Raw genomic sequence first — 25,748 nt, 5'->3', positions numbered from 1 at the left:
TAAAAAGGAGGTGTGACAGCTCTGGCGACTCCGCTGGGGATTGTGGACCCAGAACCACTGGTTCAGGGTTCAAGAATTCGAGCTTAGAATAATTGTTATATTTGGCTTTATTATCTGATCTTTATTACATGTTTTTGCATAATGTGCTAAATGCTGTCTTTTACCGCTTTGATATTATCTGAACTGTATATAAACTGTGCCGAAACCCTTCTCTTCTTACCTCCGGGGAGAAGCTCGCTGGTCGAGACTCCCTATTCTGTTAATGTCAATACCTAAAATAAGAAAGAGGACGGACAAGTTACAAAGCCGGACGATCTCGCGGGTCCCCGGTACGTAGCCCCTCCTCGACTCGAGTTGGTCCGCTCGGGTACACAGTCTAGAACAAATACCAAGGTTTAAACCTAGTATAACGAAACTTCATGCCGGATCCCTAGTAGGAACGTTTATTTGCATTATGTTGCATTTGACTTAGGGGGCTCAACACAGGGGTTGGGTCCGTCTAGGACAGGCAACCTGAATTGAAAAGACCACCCTGCTGCATCCTATTTGTTTTGTGCATTTATTTGCTTCGGTTCCGCATGCTGACCGGTTTCTAAAAAAAAAGAGGAAAATAGCAACGTGGAAGGATAATTACTTATTTTGGAAAAATAAAACCAATGTTCAAGTAGTGTCAAAACCTTGCCGAAATTTTCTTAAAAAAAAAAAAGAAGAAAAAAAAACTGTCTTGTTCATTGAGAGTCATTAAAAAAAAATTATAAAAATCTTCTTTTATCACTTTCAAAATCAAAAAAAAGGGGTATTTATTTTTAAAGTAAAAAAAAAAATAAAAAAAAAAAAAAAAATCAAATTCATAATTCAAAAAATGTGTTGTTTCTTTCGTAGTGCCCCTTTTATGAATTCAGACTAAAAGTCCAAATTTTTCCTAAAAAGAAATACAATATAATCTTTATCTCTTTTCAAAAATGTAAAAAATACGCATTCTTGATTTCTAGGTTTATTCGATTTTTTTTCCCTATTTTACGATATCCCCGAACTACGCCGGTTTGATTCTCACCGGATGTGAGATACGTAGGCAACCCTCGTCGGGTTCAACCCCCATTTTGCTAAAATAGCCAAAATCAAAAAAATATATGTTTCAAATTTTTAAAGAGTCATAAATAAGTCAGGTGATGCTGTTTTGACATGAATAGCCGAATGGTCCCGAAAGGGGACGCCGGAAGGCTGACTTTGCATAAATAGCCACTTTTGGGTTTTGCTTAGCATTTTTAGACCCACACAGCCTTAAAATCTTCGTCCCCGAAGTGCTTAAAGGTCGTGTTCAAAGCTTGGTCCCCTCTGTAAAATATTTTGAGTCAGTCATTTTTGTTAAAATCACCTTAATAAATGTGCAGGATGAGCACGATGCAAAATGAACATTTTTCAATAATGACCAAAATCCCTATCAAGTTACGGCTATGGTGGAATGATCTAGGTGTTGAAGGGCAAAATGAGGTTAAGAAAAATCTGAAAGGTCTTGTGGGTCTGTTGGAAATCCAGCCTCGGGGAGATATCATAAGAGCTTTGGTTACCTATTGGGACCCGGCGCACAATGTTTTCCATTTCCCTGATTTTGAGCTCACCCCAACTTTGGAAGAAATGGCCGGATACATCGGGAATACTGAACTTCCGTTGAGGGAAAAATACTTGGTCGCCCCAAGAGTCGTCACGGTACATCGGTTCCTGGATTCATTGAAAATACCTAGAACAGTCCACAACCCGGATCTAGCAGCCGGATTCTGTACTCCAGACTTCATATATGATAGATACGGTCACGAGGGGGGATTCAATAATCCAATCAACAAACTGTGCAGCAAAGGAGTTCGTCAGAAGTGGGACGAGCACAGACGGGTGGCGTTCATGATAACGTTTCTGGGTCTTCTGGTATTTCCCAGGAAAGATGGAAACGTTGATTTGAAGATATCTGGGGTCGTCGGCACTTTACTCACGCAAAGCAACAGTACTCTCGCGCCTATGGTGGTATCCGACATCTTTCGAGCTCTCACAGCTTGTAAAGCTGGGGGAAATTTCTTCGAAGGTTGTAACTTGCTTTTGCAGATATGGATGACCGAGCACCTTTGCCATCATTCCGAGATTTTGAGCCATGGTTCCCCGGGTAAGACCCGCATAGAAGAATCTTACGCAAGAGCCAAAGAGATCAGTTTGCCCGAAGGAGTCCTGGCTTGGACCTCGTTCTTTCAAGCTCTTACTGCCAGCCAAATACAATGGAAGTTGGGATGGTTGCCCGTTGATGAGGTCTTATATATGTCAGCGACTAAAACTCATTTCTTGCTGATGGGGCTTAAGAGCATTCAACCTTACGCACCCGGCCGAGTTTTAAGACAGTTCGGAAAATGCCAGACAGTACCTCATGAGGAAGATCTAAGCACTCAAGCAATCGAGATAAGTCCTAACGGACAGTTCCCAGAAGCAAAGATTCGCCAAATCTGGAATGAGGGTCAATATTTGAAATCAGATACTTGCGTGCGGGATCAAGCCAAAGGAGAAACGGCGCCAGGTTACCTTGCATGGTACAGAAGGGAACTCGAGCATGAAAGGCCAGCTAAGAGACCCCACATCCGGAATTTTACCGAATCATCACAAAAGCAGTGGGATTGGTTAGCAAAAGAAAGAGGCTATTGCACCGAAATCAGCAGGTTAAAGCAACAAGTGGAAAAATTGAAATATGAACACAACGTGCAAGTTGCTACCGATCTGGGAGAACGGAACAGGTTGATTCAAGAAAATGAAATGCTCAGAGCCCAGATCAAACAGATAAGGTTGGATGCAGATAGACAACCAAGGCGTCGATCGGACGAGCAGTTGATAAAAGGGCTAAAAGGTGAAATCAGGGAATGGCGAGATGGTTTGGAGAAATCTGAAAACATCATAGCAGGGCTCAAAGCACAGTGGGGTACAAGAACAGACAAGCATCGCAGGTACCTGAATCGATTGGAAAGCGACCATGAGAAGACTGTTGCTAAGATAAAGAGAGAGATGGCTGCACTTGAGATCAAAACAGCTAATCAGGCCAAGGATTTCCAAATTGAGAGCAGATACTGGTATGACTCAATAGCCCAGATGAAGTTGGAAGTACGACGATTGCAACATCAGCATGTACAAGATGCTCAAGTTTTCAAGATATGCAGCGATCAGACAAAACGCCTGCTCATAGAGAAGAAGCAAACCAGAGATAGGATCAAGGCCATTGCCCATGCCATCACCAGACGATGCCTACGATGTGAGAACATGTCCAGCGCTACCGTCCTCTCGGCAGTAATGGGTTATGTCAAGCAGACTATGCACGAGCTAGATCAACTTGAGAGGGATCTCACGCCTAGGACCGCGGCGAGGCCGAACGACGCCCCGCGGAAACCAATTTTTAAAACCATAATGCATTCATAGGTCAAATCTGTATCTTAGCATCTTCTGCCTGTCCTTCATCAGGGTGATTTTTAGTCTATTTTTGAGTCTAGGTTTATTTTCAAAGTTTGCTTTTTCTTTTGCAAAATGTAGTTTGTAACAGACTGCTTCAATAATAAAGAGTTTGCTTCTTTCACGCTCATTCGTGTTTTCGAACTACGTAATGATCTGATTCACGTGAGTATCGTGATACGTAGGCAATCCTCATCGGATCCGATCGCATTTTATTTTGCTACAAAAAAAATATATAAAAGAAAAATAAATGAAAATAAAAAAAAAAGAAGAAAAGGGGGAAATAAGAGGAAAATACCGGAATGACGCATGCTCTCGTAGCAGACATATAGTAATCCACTTAACTGTATAGGTGCATCATGCCCAACGTGAGATTAACTATCTGTTATTTGCTGCAAATTAACCGTGCGCTTGTCATTGAGCATGTTTCCAGGGTTTTTGAAAAGACGGTTGGTTTGGTGAAAGTCTGGCCTCGCACTCATACTTCACGAGGTCAAAGAGAGGTGTTCAACTACCTATTGTTAGGACCAGAAACAGTACTCACACCTACTTCACCAGGTCAAAAGGAAGTGTGGAAATGTCTTCGGAAATTCCATTGCAAACAGTCCCCGTCTCTGAGGAGAGCTCAATCTCAGCCGTCCTCACGCCTGAATCCGCAACTGCAGAAGAAAATAGAATCCTACGGCTCCGCATGTTGGAAATGCTGGATGATTGGAACAACGGGAAAGAGCCGCCAAGTGTCGTCCCCGGATTCCCTGAATTATTCTCCAGGTCAGGTGGGACTTCTAATGTCCCCATAAATTACCCTGCTACCCCATTCGGGTATCCAGCCAACTCCGTTTTCTCCGCCGGATCACCTTCTGAGCCTCATCCCCGAATGTCGGCCACCGATGCAAGCATGAATATCTTTACTGCATCGCCTTGCCCAGCTACGGCACAGCCTGCCACATACAAGCCCAGCTTTGACTCATCCTCTTTTACATTCCAAGCACCATCGTTCTCAATGGAACCAACCAGGTTCGCTACCAACAATAATCCTCTACCGCCTCAGTGCGAACTCGCACCGGGACAGGAACAGAACCCCAGGATTGCAGAACAAAATGAGATTGCTAAGAGAATGAGAAGCCTTGAACAAAGTTTGAAGAATATGCAAGGGTTGAGTGGACAAAAGAGCGTCTCTTACGCCGATCTGTGCATGTTCCCTCACGTGCACCTGCCAACGGGTTTCAAGACCCCCAAATTCGAGAAATATGATGGGCACGGTGACCCCATTGCACATCTTAAGAAATACTGCAACCAATTGCGGGGAGCCGGCGGAAAAGAAGAACTGCTCATGGCATATTTTGGGGAAAGCTTAGTAGGGATAGCTTCGGAATGGTATATGGATCAGGAAATGTCCCGATGGCATATATGGGATGATCTCGCCAGAGATTTTGTAAAGCAATTCCAGTATAACATCGACATTGCGCCAGACCGAAACTCTCTGTCGAATTTGAAGAAGAAGCCGTCGGAAAGTTTTAGAGAGTATGCTATTAAGTGGCGTGAACAGGCGTCGAGAGTGAAGCCTCCCATGGATGAAGTGGAAATGGTCACTACCTTTCTCCAGGCTCAAGAGTCTGACTATTTCCAAAACATGATGTCGGCCATGGGTAAGCCATTCGCGGAAGCAATCAAGATAGGAGAAATGGTAGAGAATGGGCTGAAAACGGGTCAGATTCTGAGTCAAGCAGCCCTAAGGGCAACCTCTCAGGCCATCCAAAGTGGGTCTGGAGGAACGACAAGGGGGAAGAAGAAGGAAGAAACGGCTATGGCAGCCTCTGAAGCAAGGGAGTATCGTCATCACAGGCCCCATTTTCCGGAAAGGGCCTCACAACACTACTACCCCCACTCAAATGCGGCATATGCTCATCAACCTTATATGGTCATGAATGCCCAACCTTATAACCATTCACCACAACAAGCCAGCCGAGGCCCAGCTCCACCTCCCAGAAATCAGCCTCCTTACCGCAACCACTATAACCCACAACCCCCTCAAAATAACTACCGCTCCCAAGAGCCACCTCGACGGCGGACTTTCACGCCCATCGGTGAGCCATACTCGACTTTGTTCCCAAAGTTGGTTCAGTTGGGTTTCCTACAACCCATCCCTCAAACAAGGCAAAACCCGACATCTCCTTCTTACAAAGCCGGAGTCAGATGCGCCTATCATTCAGGGGCCGAGGGTCATGATACAAACGACTGCTGGTCATTGAAAAGAGTGGTCGAAAATTTGATAGAGCAGGGGAAGATAGTGCTAAGGGACGAAGAGATCCCAAATGTAACTAACAATCCATTGCCCGCTCACAATAATGGGCCGCTGATCGGCATGATTTGTGAAGACAAAGAGTTCGACCCTGCCTTGAAAGCCATAATTGCCATTGTCGACACAGCGAGGAGGCCTGAAACAGACCAGAAATCAGAAAGGGGGAGGAGGCCAAGGCTGCAGAAAGCAAGCCTGAAAAGAAGGTGGAGAAGAAAGTGGTACCGGCAAAGGGTGGAGTTCTTTACATACCGCGAGGTCAAGCCAAGAAGACGCAGAACTTCGGGATCAAAAAGACAAAACCTATGTATGTGCCAAAAGGGGCCTATGTGGTCCGGGGGACGATTCAACCACCTCGGCTGAATGAGCCAGTGGTTATCGGACGCGTGCCACAAAAGCCAATGACCAACCCGTCCACAGTACCGTGGAATTATCAAAAGACTTTGGTAACATACAAAGGTAAGGAGGTCATGGAAGAACTTCCAGAAAATACTTTCGTTGGAGGGTACTCAAATACCCAAGAACTGAACAACGCCACACAAAGGCGCTTCCCTCCAAAGGAGCCTGTGAGTGTTGAAGAAGCGGAAGTGTTCTTCAAGCAGATGAAGATGCCAGATTATGAAGTGATAGACCAGCTGCGCAAGCACCCTGAGCAGGTGTCCATGCTGTCACTATTAATGAGGTCAACCGAGCATCAAAAGATCCTGCTGAAAACCCTGAATGAAGCATACGTACCGGTCGAAACCTCGGTGGAGCAACTAGAGCGGATGACCGAAAGATTCTTCGCCGTCAACCAAATCTCCTTCAGCAAGAACGATCTACCCCCGGAAGGAGCAGCACACAACAAGGCATTGCATTTAACAGTCAAATGTGAGGACTACTATGTCAAGCGGGTGATGCTGGATGGGGGATCAGGTGTTGACATCTGCCCGCTCTCCACGCTGCAAAGGATGGAAATTGAGACCGGAAGAATTCGACCCAACAACGTCTGCGTGAGAGCTTTCGATGGTATCAAGAGAGACACCATGGGAGAAATAGACCTGTTGCTGGTCATAGGACCAGTCGAATCTCGAGTCACTTTCCAAGTGATCGACATGGACACATCTTACAATTTCCTCCTTGGCAGGCCTTGGATCCATGCGGCAGGAGCCGTGCCTTCTACTCTTCACCAGATGGTGAAGTTCGAGTATGAAGACCAAGAGATCGTGGTCCATGGAGAAGATGAACATGCCATTTATCGGGACCCATCTATCCCGTATCTTGAACCAAGAGAAGGGAGTGAGCATACGGTCTATCAAGCTTTCGAGGTGGTATTGGCAGAGCAGCACGAAGAGGGAGTACCTTGCCCCCAGCCTTTCTTGTCTAACGCTTCGGTTATGGTGGCCAAAGAGATGATCCGACACGGATTTAGGCCAGGGAAGGGGCTTGGACGAACCCTTCAGGGAATGACGGAACCCATTACTTTACCAGTCATCAAGAAACCTTTTGGACTAGGTTTCAAACCTACTCCAGCAGACGAAAAATGGGCAAAGAAAAGGAGAAATGAGGGCTGGAAGTTGCCTCAACCACTGCCGGATTTACATGCGACTTTTGTCAGGCCAGGGTACACTGAAGAAGAAGAAGATGAGGTCTTCACAGTTGAGGAAATCGAGGGAATATGTGGGGCAATGAGGGAAATGCTCTACGAGGTCCACATGGTTCAACCAGGCGAAGGCACGAGCACTGCTGAGATGATATACATGGGGCCAAACGCCAAGCTCCAAAACTGGGAGATCACGCCATTCCCAACTAGACGGAAGTCCGGGTAGACTTGTCCTGCCACCTTTCCTGTATCACAAGTTATCCCCGGGACATAACTTGAACGTTTTCTTCTTTTCATTTGTTATTCCGAATTCCTAGTTGTAAACGTTGTTGTCTTCCAATTTTCCAAAGAAAATGAAAAAAAAAATCTTCATTGCTTTCCTTTCTTTCTTTCGTTCTGATTTTATTACTTTTCCTCTTATCTTCCTTTTCAGTCCTAATAATGCGGCTTTAAATATGACATGCTTGCGGACTTCACGCCCGGATCACAATGAGCTATTTAACTGCGAATTAATGGATCCAGAACCAGAATATGATGCGGAAGAGGCTTTTAGGGAGATAAACCGAGAGTTGGAATATTTCGAGAATAAACCTAAGCCAAATCTGAATGACACTGAACCGGTAAATTTAGGAACCCCGGAAGAAATCCGGGAGACCAAGATAAGCATTCACACGGACAAGAAAACGCGAGAGGCGATAATTCAACTTCTTCTTGAATTTAAAGACGTGTTTGCTTGGTCATATGATGACATGCCGGGACTAGGCGTCGATCTAGTGGTTCACAAATTGCCGATTCATCCTGATTGTCCTCCGGTTCAACAAAAGCAACGAAAGTTCAAAACCGAGGTCAGTGACAAAATTAAAGAGGAGATCACCAAGCAACTGAAAACAGGAGTGATCCGAGTAGTCCAATATACAACATGGTTGGCGAATGTGGTTCCAGTACCGAAAAAGGACGGGAAAACTCGAGTATGTGTAGATTACCGAGATCTGAACAGAGCAAGTCCTAAAGATAATTTCCCGCTGCCCAACATCCACATCCTCGTTGATAATTGCGCCAAGCACGAGATACAGTCTTTCGTAGATTGTTACGCTGGGTATCATCAGGTATTGATGGATGAAGAGGATGCTGAGAAAACTGCCTTCACCACGCCTTGGGGCACCTACTGTTATCGGGTCATGCCGTTTGGTTTAAAGAATGCTGGGGCTACTTACATGAGGGCCATGACCGCCATTTTCCATGACATGATGCATCAGGAAATAGAGGTGTACGTGGACGATGTAATAGTCAAGTCCAGGACACAGGATAATCACATCCAAGACTTGAGGAAATTCTTCGAGAGACTAAGGAAGTATGACTTGAAGCTAAATCCAGCAAAATGCGCTTTCGGAGTTCCGTCAGGTAAACTTTTGGGTTTCATCGTAAGCAGGAGAGGTATCGAGCTAGATCCGACTAAGATAAAATCTATCAAAGATCTACCTCCCCCAAGAACGAAGAAAGACGTGATGAGTCTTTTGGGCAGGCTGAACTACATCAGTCGGTTTATTGCCCAGCTGACAAGCACGTGTGAGCCCATATTCAAGTTGTTAAGAAAGGATGCGGCGATTAAGTGGACAACGGAGTGTCAAGAAGCCTTTGATAAAGTCAAAGAGTACCTTTCGAATCCCCCAGTCTTGGTCCCTCCCGAACCAGGGAGGCCACTTTTCCTGTATCTGACAGTCTTGGAGAACTCCTTTGGCTGCGTCCTGGGGCAACACGATGTGACCGGGAAAAGGGAACAGGCGATCTACTACCTGAGCAAGAAATTCACCAGCTACGAGGCCAAATACACTCTGTTGGAGAAGACATGCTGCGCTCTCACATGGGTTGCTCAAAAGCTGAGGCATTATCTCCAAGCCCACACTACATTCCTCATAAGCAGGTTGGATCCCTTGAAATATATATTTCAGAAACCAATGCCTACTGGGAGACTGGCTAAATGGCAAATCTTGCTTACGGAGTTCGACATAGTTTATATCACTCGCACGGCAATGAAAGCCCAGGCGTTAGCAGATCATTTGGCCGAAAACCCGGTCGATGAGGAATACCAGCCATTGGATACCTATTTTCCAGATGAAGAGGTAAACACCGTAGAAGCGATCTCGGAGGAAGCTCATGTTTGGAAGATGTTCTTTGACGGAGCCGTGAATACCAAGGGTATAGGGATCGGGGCAATTTTGATCTCACCTGCCGGTCAGCATTATCCCGCCACGGCTAGACTTCGTTTCTTCTGCACAAATAATACAGCTGAATATGAAGCCTGCATTATGGGCATACATATGGCAATCGATCAGGATGTCAAAGACTTACTGATTATGGGAGACTCTGACCTGATCATCCGACAAGTTCAAGGCGAATGGGAAACTCGGGATGTCAAACTTATCCCATACCGACAACATGTGGAGGACCTCAGCAAGCGCTTTAACTCAATAGAATTCAGGTATATTCCGAGGTTTCACAATGAACTGGCAGATGCACTTGCTACTTTGGCTTCTATGCTACCCTACCCGGGCAACGCCCACGTCGATCCTTTGGAAATCCAAATCAAGGAAAGACACGGTTACTGCAGTGTAATCGAGGCGGGATCAAATACGCAGCCTTGGTACCATGACATCAAGAAATTCTTGAAGACACAAGAATACCCCGAGCATGCAACTGGAGATCAAAAGAGGACCATTAGGCGACATGCAAGTGGTTTCTTTTTGAGCAGTGAATTGTTATATAAGAGGACTCCGGACCTCAATCTCTTAAGATGTGTCGGTATCGAGGAAGCGAGAAAAATCATGCACGAAGTACACGCAGGTGTGTGTGGACCTCACATGAACGGGTATGTCTTAGCGAAGAAGATCCTTAGAGCAGGTTATTACTGGATGACCATGGAAAAGGATTGCTTTAGCTTTGTCCGGAAGTGTCATCAGTGTCAGGTGCACGGTAATTTGATTCATGCACCGCCCACAGAACTGCATCCCATGTCCGCACCTTGGCCATTTGTCGCTTGGGGCATGGACGTCATTGGACCAATTGAACCAAAGGCTTCGAATGGACACAGGTTTATACTGGTTGCCATCGATTACTTCACAAAGTGGGTAGAGGCTGTCACTCTCAAGTCGGTCACCAAGAAAGCTGTAGTGGATTTTGTACACTCAAATCTTATCTGTCGCTTCGGTATTCCTGCGACTATCATTACAGATAATGCAGCAAACTTGAACAGTCACTTGATGGGAGACGTGTGCGAGCAATTCAAGATAACACACAGGAATTCCACTCCTTATCGGCCAAAAGCCAATGGTGCTGTAGAAGCTGCAAATAAAAACATCAAGAAGATTTTGAGGAAAACAATACAAAGTTCCCGACAGTGGCATGAGCAGTTACCTTTTGCGTTATTGGGGTATCGCACTACGGTGCGCACATCGGTGGGAGCGACTCCTTATCTTTTGGTTTATGGAACCGAGGCCGTAATACCGGCAGAGGTAGAGATTCCTTCACTTCGAATCATTGTCGAAGCAGAAATCGAGGACAGCGAGTGGGTTAAGACTCGACTGGAGCAATTGACGTTGATTGACGAAAAGCGGATGGCTGCAGTTTGTCACGGACAGTTATACCAACGAAGGATGGCCCGTGCTTACAACAAGAAAGTCCGACCTCGGAATTTCGAAGTGGGACAATTGGTACTGAGGCGTATTCTGCCGCATCATGAAGAAGCAAAAGGAAAGTTTGCCCCAAATTGGAAAGGCCCATACATCGTAAGGAAAATATTGCCAAGAGGAGCATTGTATTTAGGTGATATCGAAGGAAATGACCCTGACACAGCGGTGAATGCAGATGCAGTCAAGAGGTACTACGTCTAGATCATACTCCAAGTGGTCCTGACACGTTGAAAAGGGCGAAGGTGTTTATTCCCCACTACTCCCCAAACACTACCCAATTCTCGCTACTACCTTTTGAGCCGTTGTATATAATAAAAAAAAAACAAAACATTGATTGAGGCCTGAACTACGTTTGACTTGATTCCGAAAGGATACGTAGGCAGCCTCTCCCTGAGGTTCAGTCACACCAACAACAAAATCCCATTCACCCTGAAATGGAAAACCGGGGCATGTCAGACACTTGAGAAGTTTAGTATCAGCTACCTCTCTTCACCAGGTACAAGCCTTCAAATCAATTACCAAAGATGGTGGGAAACCAATAAGCATCACAAAAGGAAACCAGCACACCCTGAGTTGAGAGAAATAAAATGAGAGAGTCTCGGCGGTGAAAACCTTCGGGCACCACGAGGCGACGGGAGAAGAGAAACCAAAATGAGAGAGTTTGTTTAGTAGAAACTCGCAAAGAGTGCTATCAAGCGACGACAGGAAGAGAAATGAGAGAGGTCAGCCAGTGAAAACCCGCAAAGGGCGCTGTTGGCCGAAAAGGAATGACGCCACCCCAAGAAGGTCGCGGCAAAGTTCCACCAGTTTTGGAACCACAGATCTGTTCTGGTCTAGGAAAACGCAAGTTCATGGAAGGTCAGACGTCCAGTCCAAAAGGCATGTCATGTCATTTAAAGCCAGCATTATCTTCCTCAGATAAGTCTTTCTCTCCCCGAAAAGGGTATTTCTTTTCTGATTTGTTTTCCCCTTTTGTTTCTTTTCGAATCCCTTTCGCATTTTAACCCCGAGTTCAGGACACACCGGAAAGGGTAGGTGGCATGGTTTGTTTACACGGAATCCCGTCTCATGAAGGAAAGCACCTCATCTCGTTGATATGATTACCCAAGCATGATGAATCATGACGTTTGATGGTGTTCCGGAGAAAAGGAAAAGAGAGAAATCTTGAAATCTTCCCCAGCAAGTCCACCTTCGGACAAATCCCCACAGAGTCTCCCCTGTACAAATCCCAACAGAGTCTTGTACAATCTCCCACAGAATCTCCCCAAATTATAAAATTATAAGAAAAAAAAAGAAAGAAAAAATGGAATCTCCCCAGCACATCCCAGCGGGTCCTTTGGTAGACATCCCCAACAAGCTTACCCCAACAAATTCTAGAAATCCCACTTTGAAATAAATCCCCCAGCATGCCCATTGTACAAAATCCACACAAAGAATCCACTTTGTAAATATTCCCCACAAAGCTTCCCTTTTGTACAAATCCCCACAAAATACCTCCAATAAAACCCCCGTTGAGAACCTCCAAGCAAAACGGGACACAAAAAAAAGAGAGCCTTACGAGGCAAATCATCACAGAATCTGGAAATACAAGCCTGAGCGGTCCAAAGGGTTTCGGCATATGAATCAAATCAATGGCGGGACTTCACAACAGAAATGAAGACGCAACAAAGCAACTGGGAACGATCGAGGTCACCGAACCGACCGTCATTTCCGAACTAACAATTGTTCTTTATCTGAAAAGTTGAAACAGGTATAATCCAAGACAACCGTGCAAGAAGCAGGTGTCGCCCAAAGAGGAAGGTACAAGAAACATTTTGACAATAAGGAATTCACTCGAAAGGTAAGCTTCCACGAAACTCCTTTTTATCTAAAACAAGAAAACTCAAAATAGATCGTGTAGTATTCTCGAGCTTTATCCCCAGCCAGTCAGCATTAGGGTTTTAAAACCTAAACTGAACTTTTTCCTTTTAGCCAGCATTAGAGTTTTAAACTCTAAACTGAGCTCTTCCATGCGATCAGCATTAGGGTTTTAAACCCTAAACTGAATTTTCCTTTAGTCAGCATTAGGGTTTTAAACCCTAAACTGAACTTTTTCCTTTTAGCCAGCATTAGAGTTTTAAACTCTAAACTGAGCTTTTCCATGCAATCAGCATTAGGGTTTTAAACCCTAAACTGAATTTTCCTTTAGTCAGCATTAGGGTTTTAAACCCTAAACTGAATTTTCCTTTAGTCAGCATTAGGGTTTTAAACCCTAAACTGAATTTTCCTTTAGTCAGCATTAGGGTTTTAAACCCTAAACTGAACTTTTTCCTTTTAGCCAGCATTAGAGTTTTAAACTCTAAACTGAGCTTTTCCATGCAATCAGCATTAGGGTTTTAAACCCTAAACTGAATTTTCCTTTAGTCAGCATTAGGGTTTTAAACCCTAAACTGAATTTTCCTTTAGTCAGCATTAGGGTTTTAAACTCTAAACTGAATTCTCTTTAGTCAGCATTAAGGTTTTAAACCCTAAACTGAACTTTTTCCTTTTAGCCAGCATTAGAGTTTTAAACTCTAAACTGAGCTTTTCCATGCAATCAGCATTAGGGTTTTAAACCCTAAACTGAATTTTCCTTTAGTCAGCATTAGGGTTTTAAACCCTAAACTGAACTTTTTCCTTTTAGCCAGCATTAGAGTTTTAAACTCTAAACTGAGCTTTTCCATGCAATCAGCATTAGGGTTTTAAACCCTAAACTGAATTTTCCTTTAGTCAGCATTAGGGTTTTAAACCCTAAACTGAATTTTCCTTTAGTCAGCATTAGGGTTTTAAACCCTAAACTGAATTTTCCTTTAGTCAGCATTAGGGTTTTAAACTCTAAACTGAATTCTCTTTAGTCAGCATTAGGGTTTTAAACCCTAAACTGAACTTTTTCCTTTTAGCCAGCATTAGAGTTTTAAACTCTAAACTGAGCTTTTCCATGCAATCAGCATTAGGGTTTTAAACCCTAAACTGAATTTTCCTTTAGTCAGCATTAGGGTTTTAAACCCTAAACTGAACTTTTTCCTTTTAGCCAGCATTAGAGTTTTAAACTCTAAACTGAGCTTTTCCATGCAATCAGCATTAGGGTTTTAAACCCTAAACTGAATTTTCCTTTAGTCAGCATTAGGGTTTTAAACTCTAAACTGAATTCTCTTTAGTCAGCATTAGGGTTTTAAACCCTAAACTGAACTTTTTCCTTTTAGCCAGCATTAGAGTTTTAAACTCTAAACTGAGCTTTTTCCATGCAATCAGCATTAGGGTTTTAAACCCTAAACTGAATTCTCTTTTAGTCAGCATCAGGGTTTTAAACCCTAAACTGAACTTTTTCCTTTTAGCCAGCATTAGAGTTTTAAACTCTAAACTGAGCTTTTCCATGCAATCAGCATTAGGGTTTTAAACCCTAAACTGAATTTTCCTTTAGTCAGCATTAGGGTTTTAAACCCTAAACTGAACTTTTTCCTTTTAGCCAGCATTAGAGTTTTAAACTCTAAACTGAGCTTTTCCATGCAATCAGCATTAGGGTTTTAAACCCTAAACTGTATTTTCCTTTAGTCAGCATTAGGGTTTTAAACTCTAAACTGAATTCTCTTTAGTCAGCATTAGGGTTTTAAACCCTAAACTGAACTTTTTCCTTTTAGCCAGCATTAGAGTTTTAAACTCTAAACTGAGCTTTTTCCCATGCAATCAGCATTAGGGTTTTAAACCCTAAACTGAATTTTCCTTTAGTCAGCATTAGGGTTTTAAACCCTAAACTGAACTTTTTCCTTTTAGCCAGCATTAGAGTTTTAAACTCTAAACTGAGCTTTTCCATGCAATCAGCATTAGGGTTTTAAACCCTAAACTGAATTCTCTTTTAGTCAGCATCAGGGTTTTAAACCCTAAACTGAACTTTTTCCTTTTAGCCAGCATTAGAGTTTTAAACTCTAAACTGAGCTTTTCCATGCAATCAGCATTAGGGTTTTAAACCCTAAACTGAATTTTCCTTTAGTCAGCATTAGGGTTTTAAACCCTAAACTGAACTTTTTCCTTTTAGCCACCATTAGAGTTTTAAACTCTAAACTGAGCTTTTCCATGCAATCAGCATTAGGGTTTTAAACCCTAAACTGAATTCTCTTTTAGTCAGCATCAGGGTTTTAAACCCTAAACTGAACTTTTTCCTTTTAGCCAGCATTAGAGTTTTAAACTCTAAACTGAGCTTTTCCATGCAATCAGCATTAGGGTTTTAAACCCTAAACTGAATTCTCCCTTTGTTCGGCGCTAGGGTTTTAAACCCTACACTGAACTTTTCCCCAGCTAGTCGATATTAGGGCTCCAACCCTGCACTGAGCATGCATATCCTCTTTCATCAATTTTATGAACTACCTAGTGAATAATTAACGAAATTTTCCTAGTGAAACTGGGGCAGAAAATTTCGTTCGTTTGTTTTCTCCCGCAGGTCTGACCTCGAGCCACATGAATCGAAATGACCCACGAGATGAATCCCAGTTCGGAATCAAAGAAGAAAAAGACAAAAAAGAGATATCCCGAGATATCAGAGTAAAGGGAAAGCAAATCGACTCCAACATTTGACTAACGTCCTGACCTCTGCCGGTCACATTTTATTCGGTATCCCGGAGATTAAAAAACAAGTCACCACAGCTCGCAAGCATCAAGATTCAGATCAGAGTCTACAAGCAGAATCAGCTAAGACCCAAGATCAAGTCGTAAAAGAATCATAGATAGGAATCTTGTAACTAGCAGTTGACATGCATAAAAGTAGTTAAGTTCAGTTTCCAATTTTCGCTTGGTTGTAATAAGGCGGTCAGTGACGTAGCAGTGACAACAGCAGCAGCAGTAGCGGCAAGCATTGCAGTCCCAGGGTAGTCCCAGCTACCAAAACTTCTCGAACTACATTGACCTGATTCCTGTTTAGCCCAGGATATGTAGGAAATCTTTGAAGCAAGATTCGGTCAGATCTTTCAAAAAATGCTTCATACGGAGTGGTCTATAGGCAAAAATTGCTCATACACGCTCACTTGATCTTTGCACGAAAACCCTTCGTGTTTCCGAACAAAGAGGGGCAGCTGTGAGCACGTGATTTTTGTTTCACACGACAATCACTCCAAAAAGAAATAAAAAAACAAATATAATTGGCCCTGCTGTACAATTTCGGATTTCTGTACGGCACCTTGTGGATTTATTTGTGATTTTGGCCCATTCTTATTTATTTACTTTATTAAAATAAAATTCAAAAAATATATATGTGTCCTGCGTATTTCAAACCGTAATTCGGTCGTTAAATAGAAAATCGTGAATAGGCATTTTCGTCCGTGATTTTATTTGGTTTGACTTTACCGGTTTTGAAATATTTTAGTATGTGTGCAAATAATTGTATTTGAGTGTGTATTTAATTTTAATTTGATTTTTTTGGCTTAGCTTTGTTTTAAAATAAATAAGAAGAAAAAAAAAAAAAAAAGAAAAGACCCCTTCCGGACTTGGGCCAATTTTAACAAAATTGGCCCAAACAAACAGCCCAAGACCCAGGCCTGCCCAGCCCAGGTCACCTGATGCCCAGGACGTCCAAACGACGTCGTTTGAGTCGTGCCTGATCTGGGCCGTTGATCTCAGAGTGATCAACGGCCAAGATCAATCCCCATAACCCATCAACAAACCCGACCCATTTACACCCGGACCGACCCCAACCCCTTACCCTTGAAACGACGTCGTTCCCTGTTAGCCGAAGGATCCTGGCCCTTCATCTCGTCTCATCCAACGGCCAGGATCCACTTGCCCACTAACTATATAAGCGCATAACACTACCCTGCCCCCCCCCTATCCAAACCCCAGCCTTCGTCGTCTTCACCACAACACCTAAAACCCTAGCCGCCTCTGCATACTTCCGCCATGAAAGCCGGCGGCATGGATGCCGGTGACCTTCCCTTGAACACCATAGGACCCCCAGGCCATCCTGAACCCAAATCTACCAACCCCATGTTTCGAATCACCCCCAGGTCCTCGAATCTTCATTCGAAGATTCGAGTCAAAACTCGATCTGACCCAACCAACCCCAGTTTTGTACCAGATACTCCCCAGACCCCCCTCGTGACCGAACCATACTTGGTTTGGTCCGAATCTAACCAGGGAAACATGAATCCCGGATCTGAGTTTTGGAACTTTGTAGTTCCTCGTCACTAGTTCATACCCGTTCGAGCCAAAGAAATTAAGGTCCAAGGGACCTTAATCGAAGTGTTTCTCATCTGAGAAACACTTCGATTAAAGTCCGTTCAGCCTTAAGAAAGTCTGTCCAAGTCCGGTTCAAGGTTTCCGATTTTTCAAGATTTGAGGTGAGTCTGCCTTCTTCCCTTATTTGTTTGGTCCATGTGAGGGATTAGATGTCTGTTCATGTTTTGTGTCAATTTGTGTTTTGAATTTTTATCAACTTTTGTTCGTCCACTCTGTTTGAACATCTGTGTTTGTCTGAATCCTTCTCCTCCTATTCTGATACGACATGCGTATTGGTTGTATTCCAATTTGTACTAACTAACTGATTCCTCGGATGCACCATTCTATTTTAATCAGTATAAGTCGAGTCATGTATCCTATATTTCTGAATGTTTGATTTTCGGCTACGATTGTGTACGATAATGCTAATATAGTCGAGTCGACATGTGTCGTCAATTAATTTCAACTGTCTGAGCATAGTAAATCGATTTGCTTCTGTTGAACATTTGTTGAAATCAATTCAGAATCAGTTTCGTTTACCTATAGCTGTTGATTTGGACCAGTCAATGTAAAAAGGGATTGTTTATGTTTAAATCCTGAATTGGAAGGCATGTGCACTCGTGCACAGCATGTGCATTGGTGCACCTCATGTGCCTTGTGCACAGCCTGTTTTTCTGCATTAAGAAGCTTTTAAGTTTTAAACAATCTGACAGTATATGCTGTCAGATATATTTTACTGCCCATACTTGCTTTTAGATAATAAAGTAAAAAAGTTAAAGCCTGCTAAGGGAATGTCATGGGATTAATACTTAAATAGTTGAGTGGAAACTGAAAAGTAATGGGCACATGGGAGGGGTATCTGATTAATCTAACAGGCTGTAAAAGTTTTGATGTGGAGGCTTATAAAAGGGGAGGATCTGAGATTAGGACAGGGGGATTAGAGAAGAAACCCACACACACTGTGAGGAGTTTTGAAAGAGAGAGTTGATAGAGATACACAGAAAAAGCATACAGAGATAGAGAGAGGCAATGAGAGGGAACATCTGAAAGTTTCAAATTCTGAAAACAGAAACTGGAAAAGTTTTCTCTTTGATAAACCAAATAGATTTCAAATTGAGGACTGATATTAGAACTTGAAAAGAAAGGAGATAGGGAAAGAGATATCACAAAAATCAGGAATTGTCTTCTCCCTACTGTTTGTCGATTCTCATTTTGTTCAAACTGTCCAAGTTAGTCCTGTTTTCCTTCAAGTGTCAGTTAAGTCTATTGTTTGGATTTGTTTGTTGGCTTCCCCTGGAATTGGATTGCTTGATTCTCTGACTCCATTACTACTGGGAATTTGTCTCATTCTGCCTCTCCTCCATTGGCTTTATTGGCCTCTTGCACTGGGATTTCTGTTCTATTTGGCACCTGCTGTTACTGCTGTTGTTTGGTATCGCTTCTATTGCCCTACTGACCCCTTGCTTCTCCTGTTGTATCCAATATCCAGGTACATACTAAGACTCGCATTTGATGTAACAATGAAAGCATGAATCAAAAGATTTGAAGGAGTTATAATCACCTGTTGTATTGCTTACGAATTGCCTTTTTTAATGTTGTTAAGATATGCAGTTTCTTGGTCTGTTAGCCTAATAGAGACACATTAGTAAGGTTGTACTTAATTAAAGTTTATGCCCATCTGGAGCTGTGACATTTTATTCGTTTGGTAGTACATAAGATGTAAATACAATCCATGAAATGTGCAGCCATTTTAATACAATTGCTAACTCAAAATCGCCATTTCAGCATGTTTTGAATATGTAGGGGCAAATGATTGTTTAAGATTTAGCTAAAGACAATACAGTTTCAAACTCTTGAGTTTCAGTTTGCGTGAAGCAGTTTATAGGATGAGTAAAATACCATTAGTCGCATTTCTTAACAAGCAATCTTAATTAATCTTGTTTGAATAAGTTAAAGTTAAGGAGCTCTTGTAACAGTCATAGCATTTCATCAATCCCATATACGTTTCTTTTATCAAGTTCAAAGCATGCTTACATGAGGTACAATGTTTCTTCATCCCGTAAATAATTAATTGGATGATTAGCTAAAAATCTGGATTTGGGCCAAACACATAGTAAAAATAGCACGCATCTTTTCTTCTATTTTTTTTAGAGATAAACACATTAGAAATGTAATCGCTTTAGGATGTTCCTTCTAAAAAAATGAGACGAGCCTCGCCAAATGAGATGAAAATCGCGGGGTCCTCAATAAATAACCTTGATAATTATCTAGAATTCAGGATAGGCCATTTAATAAATTTCATGGCCTTCCACAAATAATAACGCACTAGACCCCCTTAGGCGCCCTTAATAAATTACACTGTTAAACTTGGGTGCACATTGATGTGACCCGAATCCAAATCTCGATGGAGTCGAAATGTGTTAACAACTACGGGCGCATTGACTGTGACGTGGTTTGAGGTGCATTTTCACGACGTTGCAATTCTATAAAACAAATGATAATAATAAAAGCGGTTTAAACTTAATAAAAGCACATAAGTCACAACCTGTATTTAAATCAGATACTTAGCCATTATAACAATTTAAGCGACCGTGCTAGAACCACGGGATTCGAGGATGCCTAACACCTTCCCTCGGGTCAACAGAATTCCTTACTTAGAATTTCTGGTTCGCAGACTTCATTTGGAAAAGTCGAAAATTTCCTCGATTTGGGATTCAAGATAAACCGGTGACTTGGGACACCAAAAACCAAACCTTTCCCAAGTGGCGACTCTGAATTAAATAAATAATCCCATTTTGAATATTGTCACTTAAATTGGAAAAACTCCACCCGCGCATCTTACCCCTCGGGGGCGGGGCGTAAAAAAGGAGGTGTGACAGTATGTATTCTTCGGAAATATTTGAGATTTCTACCATGACTATGCGTGGCTAAACTCATTCGTTCTGGGGTTATGGTTTTACATGAATGTTGATATTCGAATATTGATTTGACGAGTTAATTTATCAAATTGGATTATTTATTCATATCCTGAGTTTAATTGTTTTGCTGTCTAGCTAACAGTGAAGTACTATATATGAATCTTGAGTTGAACTTGAAAGAGATAATTCTTGATTGCAATAGGATTGAATGGAGCACGATCTTGAACCTAATAATTGGCGAATTGATTTGTAAATACAGATAGAAATATACCTATTTATCGTGCTTAGCCAATTGTGCAAGTAATTGTTAAAGCGTTCTTTTTATCTCTAATCTCATAGGAATATAGGGTTTAGAAAAAATTGAATAGGCGTGTAGAGGTTGTCAAATTTCTACGTGTATTATTGTCCTTGCAGGTTAATAACATAGATAAAATAATGAGTCAAGTCGATTGAAAAATTCAACAGAATTGTTAGCCAGCCATAACCCTGGAATATTATTTCTCATTTAATTCAACCTTGGTGCTAAGTGTGCTACTTTATTACCTCTTCTTTTACTCGTAACTTTAGTTGGTAGAATCAATTAATCAAAAAATCACTTTAAACTTGTTCTTGATTCGATAAGTTAGAATTTTCTTGATTTAGTTGATAATTGATCACAAGTTCTTGCGGGAACAATACTCTACTCACTCTTTATTACTTGATTGACCACGTATACTTGTGTGTGCGATTTAGGGCAATACCGGTCTATATTATATCCAAGAACATAGAGTTTCCTCACCAATAAAGAGTCACCATAATTATAGAGTCCAACACGTGCTCCTAAGTCCAATACTTAATATTTAAAACCGCAGATTTAATTTTAATCTGGTTCATGTACCGACAAACTGATCTAATGAACTGACCAAACAGGAACCTCGTAACCTATGAATAAACTATTCCCTCAATTATAAATAAGTAACCAATTTACTTTTTTATTTTGGTCCAAAATAAGTGTCCATTTATATAATCAAGAAAAAATTCAATTTGATTTTTCAAAATTACTCTTATATATGTATCCCTAAAAAGTCATTTACTCCTCACATTTGAAAAGAGAAACAAGTGCTACTATAACTATGCTGAAATATTTAATTAAGGGTAGTTTAATCACACTGTTTATTTTTTCTAGAATTTAATATTTCCTTAACGAACGTGTCCAAAGCAAATTGGGGTGGACCGAAGGTATTATTTTATAATAAGTACTCACAAAACTGAAAAATCCGAGTACGCACTACATAGTAAAGAAAAAGTGTGAAACAAAACAAGTGACTCGGACGTTGGAAATTATCCAAAACCATCAAACTCTTGTCCAAACTTTCAACTCTGAGATGCCTATAAATATTCATTCTTACTGCACTTACAAACTCATCAATTCTTGCAAATCAGCATTTACTATCTTATATATCTTCTTCATCATTCGAAAGTTTTAATTTCATACAAACTGAAAATGGCAAAGAATGTGAGTTTGGCTTCAGTGGACCAAAAACTAGCCATGGCTAAACGTTGCTCTCATGGTACTTTGTCTTTCTTTGCTTGTACCACCTTGAATTTTCCATTAATTTGATCATCTAATGAATGTTTTAAATATCATGTTTGTATATGTAGAAGGAGTAGTTGCTGGAGCAAAAGCAGCAGTAGTTGCAACAGTTGCAACTGCCATTCCAACTGTAAGCTACACCATTTATTTCAATATTTTTCAGTATTAATTAGGCTGTGTTTTGTACCGTGGAAGTCATTTTCCGAATATAACTTCATTTTCTTTGTGTTTAATTGGAGTGTGAAAAAAATATGTTTCGGAGAAAAGATATTGTATTTATTAAAATATTGATAATAATATTTGCAAACTGAATAGTACGGTCAAACCTTTCTATAACAACCTCGTTTGTTCCAAATATTTTTGGATGTTATAGCGAAGTGCTGTTATATAGAACATATATTATAACATAGCATGAAAATTGGTTCCGGAAAAGCTCGACTTTTATAGTGAAGTATTGTTATATATGGATATTGTTATAGAGAGATCTGATTATATTTGATTGGATATTTTAGTATTATATTTTATTGAGGAGGTCATTGCCCTCTCTAGACAATATTTTTTGATAATCAAGCATTAGAAAACAACTTCACACTAGACGATAGACCTCTTTACCTTCACAGGATAGGGGTAAGATCTGCGTATACACTACCTTTCTCAGCCTTTACCAGTGAAGTCACACTAAATATATTGTTGTTGTTGTTGTTGTTGTTGTTGTTGTAAATACCAGAAAATAACTTAATTGAAAATATTTCTCGTCGAAACAAACACATCCTTAGACAATATTCTTTATCTTCTAATGTTTCAAATATTGATGAAATATTATGCAGTTGGCTTGTGGGAAAATGCTACCTTGGGCAAGAGCAAATCTGAATCCAACAGCTAAAGCACTCATTGTCTCAACAGCAGCTGGAATGGCATATTTTATTGTAGCAGACAAGACTATTCTTGCTGCTGCTAGGCAAAATTCCTTCAAACAGGGCAACAATTGAATCACTAATTTAACTTTTTAAGTATTAATTTTAGCACTAAGTCTTATTTCATATCAACATTACTGTAATTCCTAGTTTAAGTACAATTATGCGCGCAATTGATGAGAGAGGTCGGCTTAATTAGCTGACGAGACGCCTTTACGTCCAATCAGTAGGTTAGAAGTTCGAATCACATGAACTGATAGAGTTAATCAAAATGTATGTTTATGTAATAGCACCATCTACATCTTTTGTTGTGAATATAATAAAATTTGTTTTTCTTGAGCATTGCATTTGCTATTTTTTTTTGTCAATTGTATAAGCTCAATTAAATAAAGTGATCAACTGGTTTTGAACTTTTGATGACTTTCCAATTTGAGAATCAACTAATGTAAGGCTGAAGTGATAATTCATATCAATCATTTTTTTAACCTACTCAAATCAGATCAAAGCAGTTACTTTTGTGAAAATTCTAGCTAAATTTACTGTCAGCAACAACATGAAGTAATCTTAGAATAATCTAAAGGATTAATTATACATTACTTTATGCAATAATGGTCCACCAAATAGGGAGACCATGGCATTTTTTTAAAAGTGTAAGGATTCAATCTCGCTAAAGATTGGTAATAATGAGTTTAACTAGTATATATGGACAATATAAAAAAAAATTACATTAACACTTAACAGGTCACCTCAGATATAATTACACGTAATTGCCCTTAATAAGTGAAACTAGTAACTTAAAAAATAAGACAATTAAATTATTATTATAAAATAAATTACGTTAATAATATAAAAATATATACTGTCAGTATATAGTAATAGCCTGTTTGGCCAAGTTTCTCTAAATCCAATTTTCAGAGGAAAAACGGAAAAGGATCAAAAATGTCCTTCTACTATTCGAAAATGTTCAATTATACTCTCAATTATACTATTGGTTCACCACAGTCCCCGACGTCATAGAATTGGTACAAAAATATCCCTATGCCGTTAAGACCCTCCACCAAGGCAATATTATCCCATGTGGCCTGACATACCACTGAGGTGGATGCGACGTGGCATTTTTCTTTTTCCAGTTGTGGCCCAGAAACGTTAACAAACAATTTATGGGAATTTGAGATTTACCCAATGAAATGAGTGTTGCAAATTGTTGTCCAATTAACGAAACTAGTACAGCAAACCATTTGCAGACAATTCCTCTTAGGAGATATAGAGCAACAATATGGAAAGAGACTTGTTGATGCTTCAAAATACCACTCTAGCTATATTTTTTAAATTTTTTATATTTTTTAAATTTTTTATATTTTTAGTTTTTATTTTTCCGGATCCTGAAAATTAAGAGTAATTAGTGTATAATATCAAATTGATAATTAAGGGCTTTTCTTTGTTGTATTTAATTTGTTCTTGTATTGCAGTTAGTCAGAGTACATGAAGCGCAACCTTAGAGCACATGGCATACCCAGGAGGTAGAAGAAGAAAAGTAGGAGGGAGGGGGGTAAAATGTGATAGGTGTAATGAGGTGGCATGCCACGTCGCATCCACCTCAACGATATGTCAGGCCACATGGGATTATTTTGCTATGGTGGAGGGTCCTAATGGCAAAGGGGTATTTTTGCACCAATTCTGTGACATCAGGAATGTAATAGACCAATAGTATAACAGAGGGTATAAATGATTATTTTTGAATAATAAAAGGGATATTTTTGACCCTTTTCCGAAGGAAAAAAGTATTTTTTTCAAAGTTGAAGTGTTTGACCAAGCTTTAGAAAAAAAAATATTTTTGAGCAAAAGTAGAAGCAAAAAAAAACATAGTTTCTCTCCAAAAACACTTTTTTGAGAAGTACTTTTGAGAAAATACACTTAGAATCAGTTTTTAAAAGTTTGGTCAAACACTAATTGCTGCTCAAAAGTATTTTTCAAATTAATTAGCCAAACATAAATATCATAAAAAACAAACCCCAATCATCAATTTTTAAATTTTAACATAAATTTGTTCTTCGACTTTTAACAATCCAATATACGATTTAATACAGAAATGTACTTCAAATGAACTCAAATTTGAAACATAAACTCCAAATATCATCAAGAACAAACCCCAATTATCAATTTTTGAAAACGACAATAAATCTAACAAACCCATTTTGCATATATGAATTTATAGATAAAGTTCTAAAATTTAAATTTAAATTAAATCTATATATATATATATATATTAAAGCAAGAAAGTTACCATATATAATTGACATTATGGTTAAGCCAAGTGGCAAGCTAATAAATGTCAATAGTATATGGTAACTTTATTCTATATTTGACTATTTTAGTTAAATACAAATATATATATATATATATACGAAATTTATACACATACACGGAATTTGAATTAAAAGATAATTTTGAATTTATAGATAAAGTTCTAAAATTCGAATTTAAATTAAAAATAAATTTATCTTTTTTTATCATGTTATCATACTTAATTCGGTTAATGATCATATGCAATCATGTTAGGAACTTTTGTTATTTTTTCTAATTATTTAAATACTACTTCGCCTCTAGCAAAAAAAAAACTAGTATTCCATATAACTATAAAACTCTTTCACATTTAAAATCCTATAAGTATAGTTCTTTGAAATACTGTAGCTAGATTTGAATAAAATGAAATTCTTTTAATATAAATGTAATATATAGGCTACACATCTATGTTTATCTAAATAACAAAAAAAGAGCTTACAAAACCAAATAAAAGTTTACTTACATATATAATAAAGTAAACATACATGCTGGAGAAAGAAACATCACAAAATCAGTCAATATTAAAAAAAAATTGTTTCTTTTTTGTTCTTGAAGAATATTTGTTTGAAGGATCAATTTCCATAAATGGACATCAAACAAATAACAAAACTTTGGCTATACAATTGCTATCATTAATTTTAATTTAGCACATTCAAGGAATTGAAGGGTATAAGCTGGAACCCCTTCATTTAGCTGTAGTCAAGCCCATATTGCAAGGGTATAATATTTTTTCGTTGAAGAAT

At 40.0% G+C, this 25,748-nt stretch overlaps 1 protein-coding gene across 1 annotated transcript; it reads left to right on the top strand.

Moving 5' to 3' along the window:
- Positions 1-21,568: 21,568 nt before the first annotated feature.
- Positions 21,569-23,009, top strand: LOC107759351 (early nodulin-93-like). Its single transcript, XM_075218868.1, has 3 exons — positions 21,569-21,725; positions 21,817-21,878; positions 22,576-23,009. The coding sequence occupies exons 1-3, from the start codon at positions 21,659-21,661 to the stop codon at positions 22,735-22,737; spliced, it is 291 nt and encodes a 96-aa protein (XP_075074969.1). The 5' UTR covers positions 21,569-21,658; the 3' UTR covers positions 22,738-23,009.
- The last annotated feature ends 2,739 nt before the right edge of the window (positions 23,010-25,748 follow it).

Source organism: Nicotiana tabacum, chromosome 8, assembly GCF_000715075.1.
Source record: "Nicotiana tabacum cultivar K326 chromosome 8, ASM71507v2, whole genome shotgun sequence".
NCBI lineage: Eukaryota > Viridiplantae > Streptophyta > Magnoliopsida > Solanales > Solanaceae > Nicotiana > Nicotiana tabacum.
The sequence above is the reverse complement of the archived record's forward strand: the minus strand, read 5'-3'. Positions and strand labels throughout refer to the sequence as shown.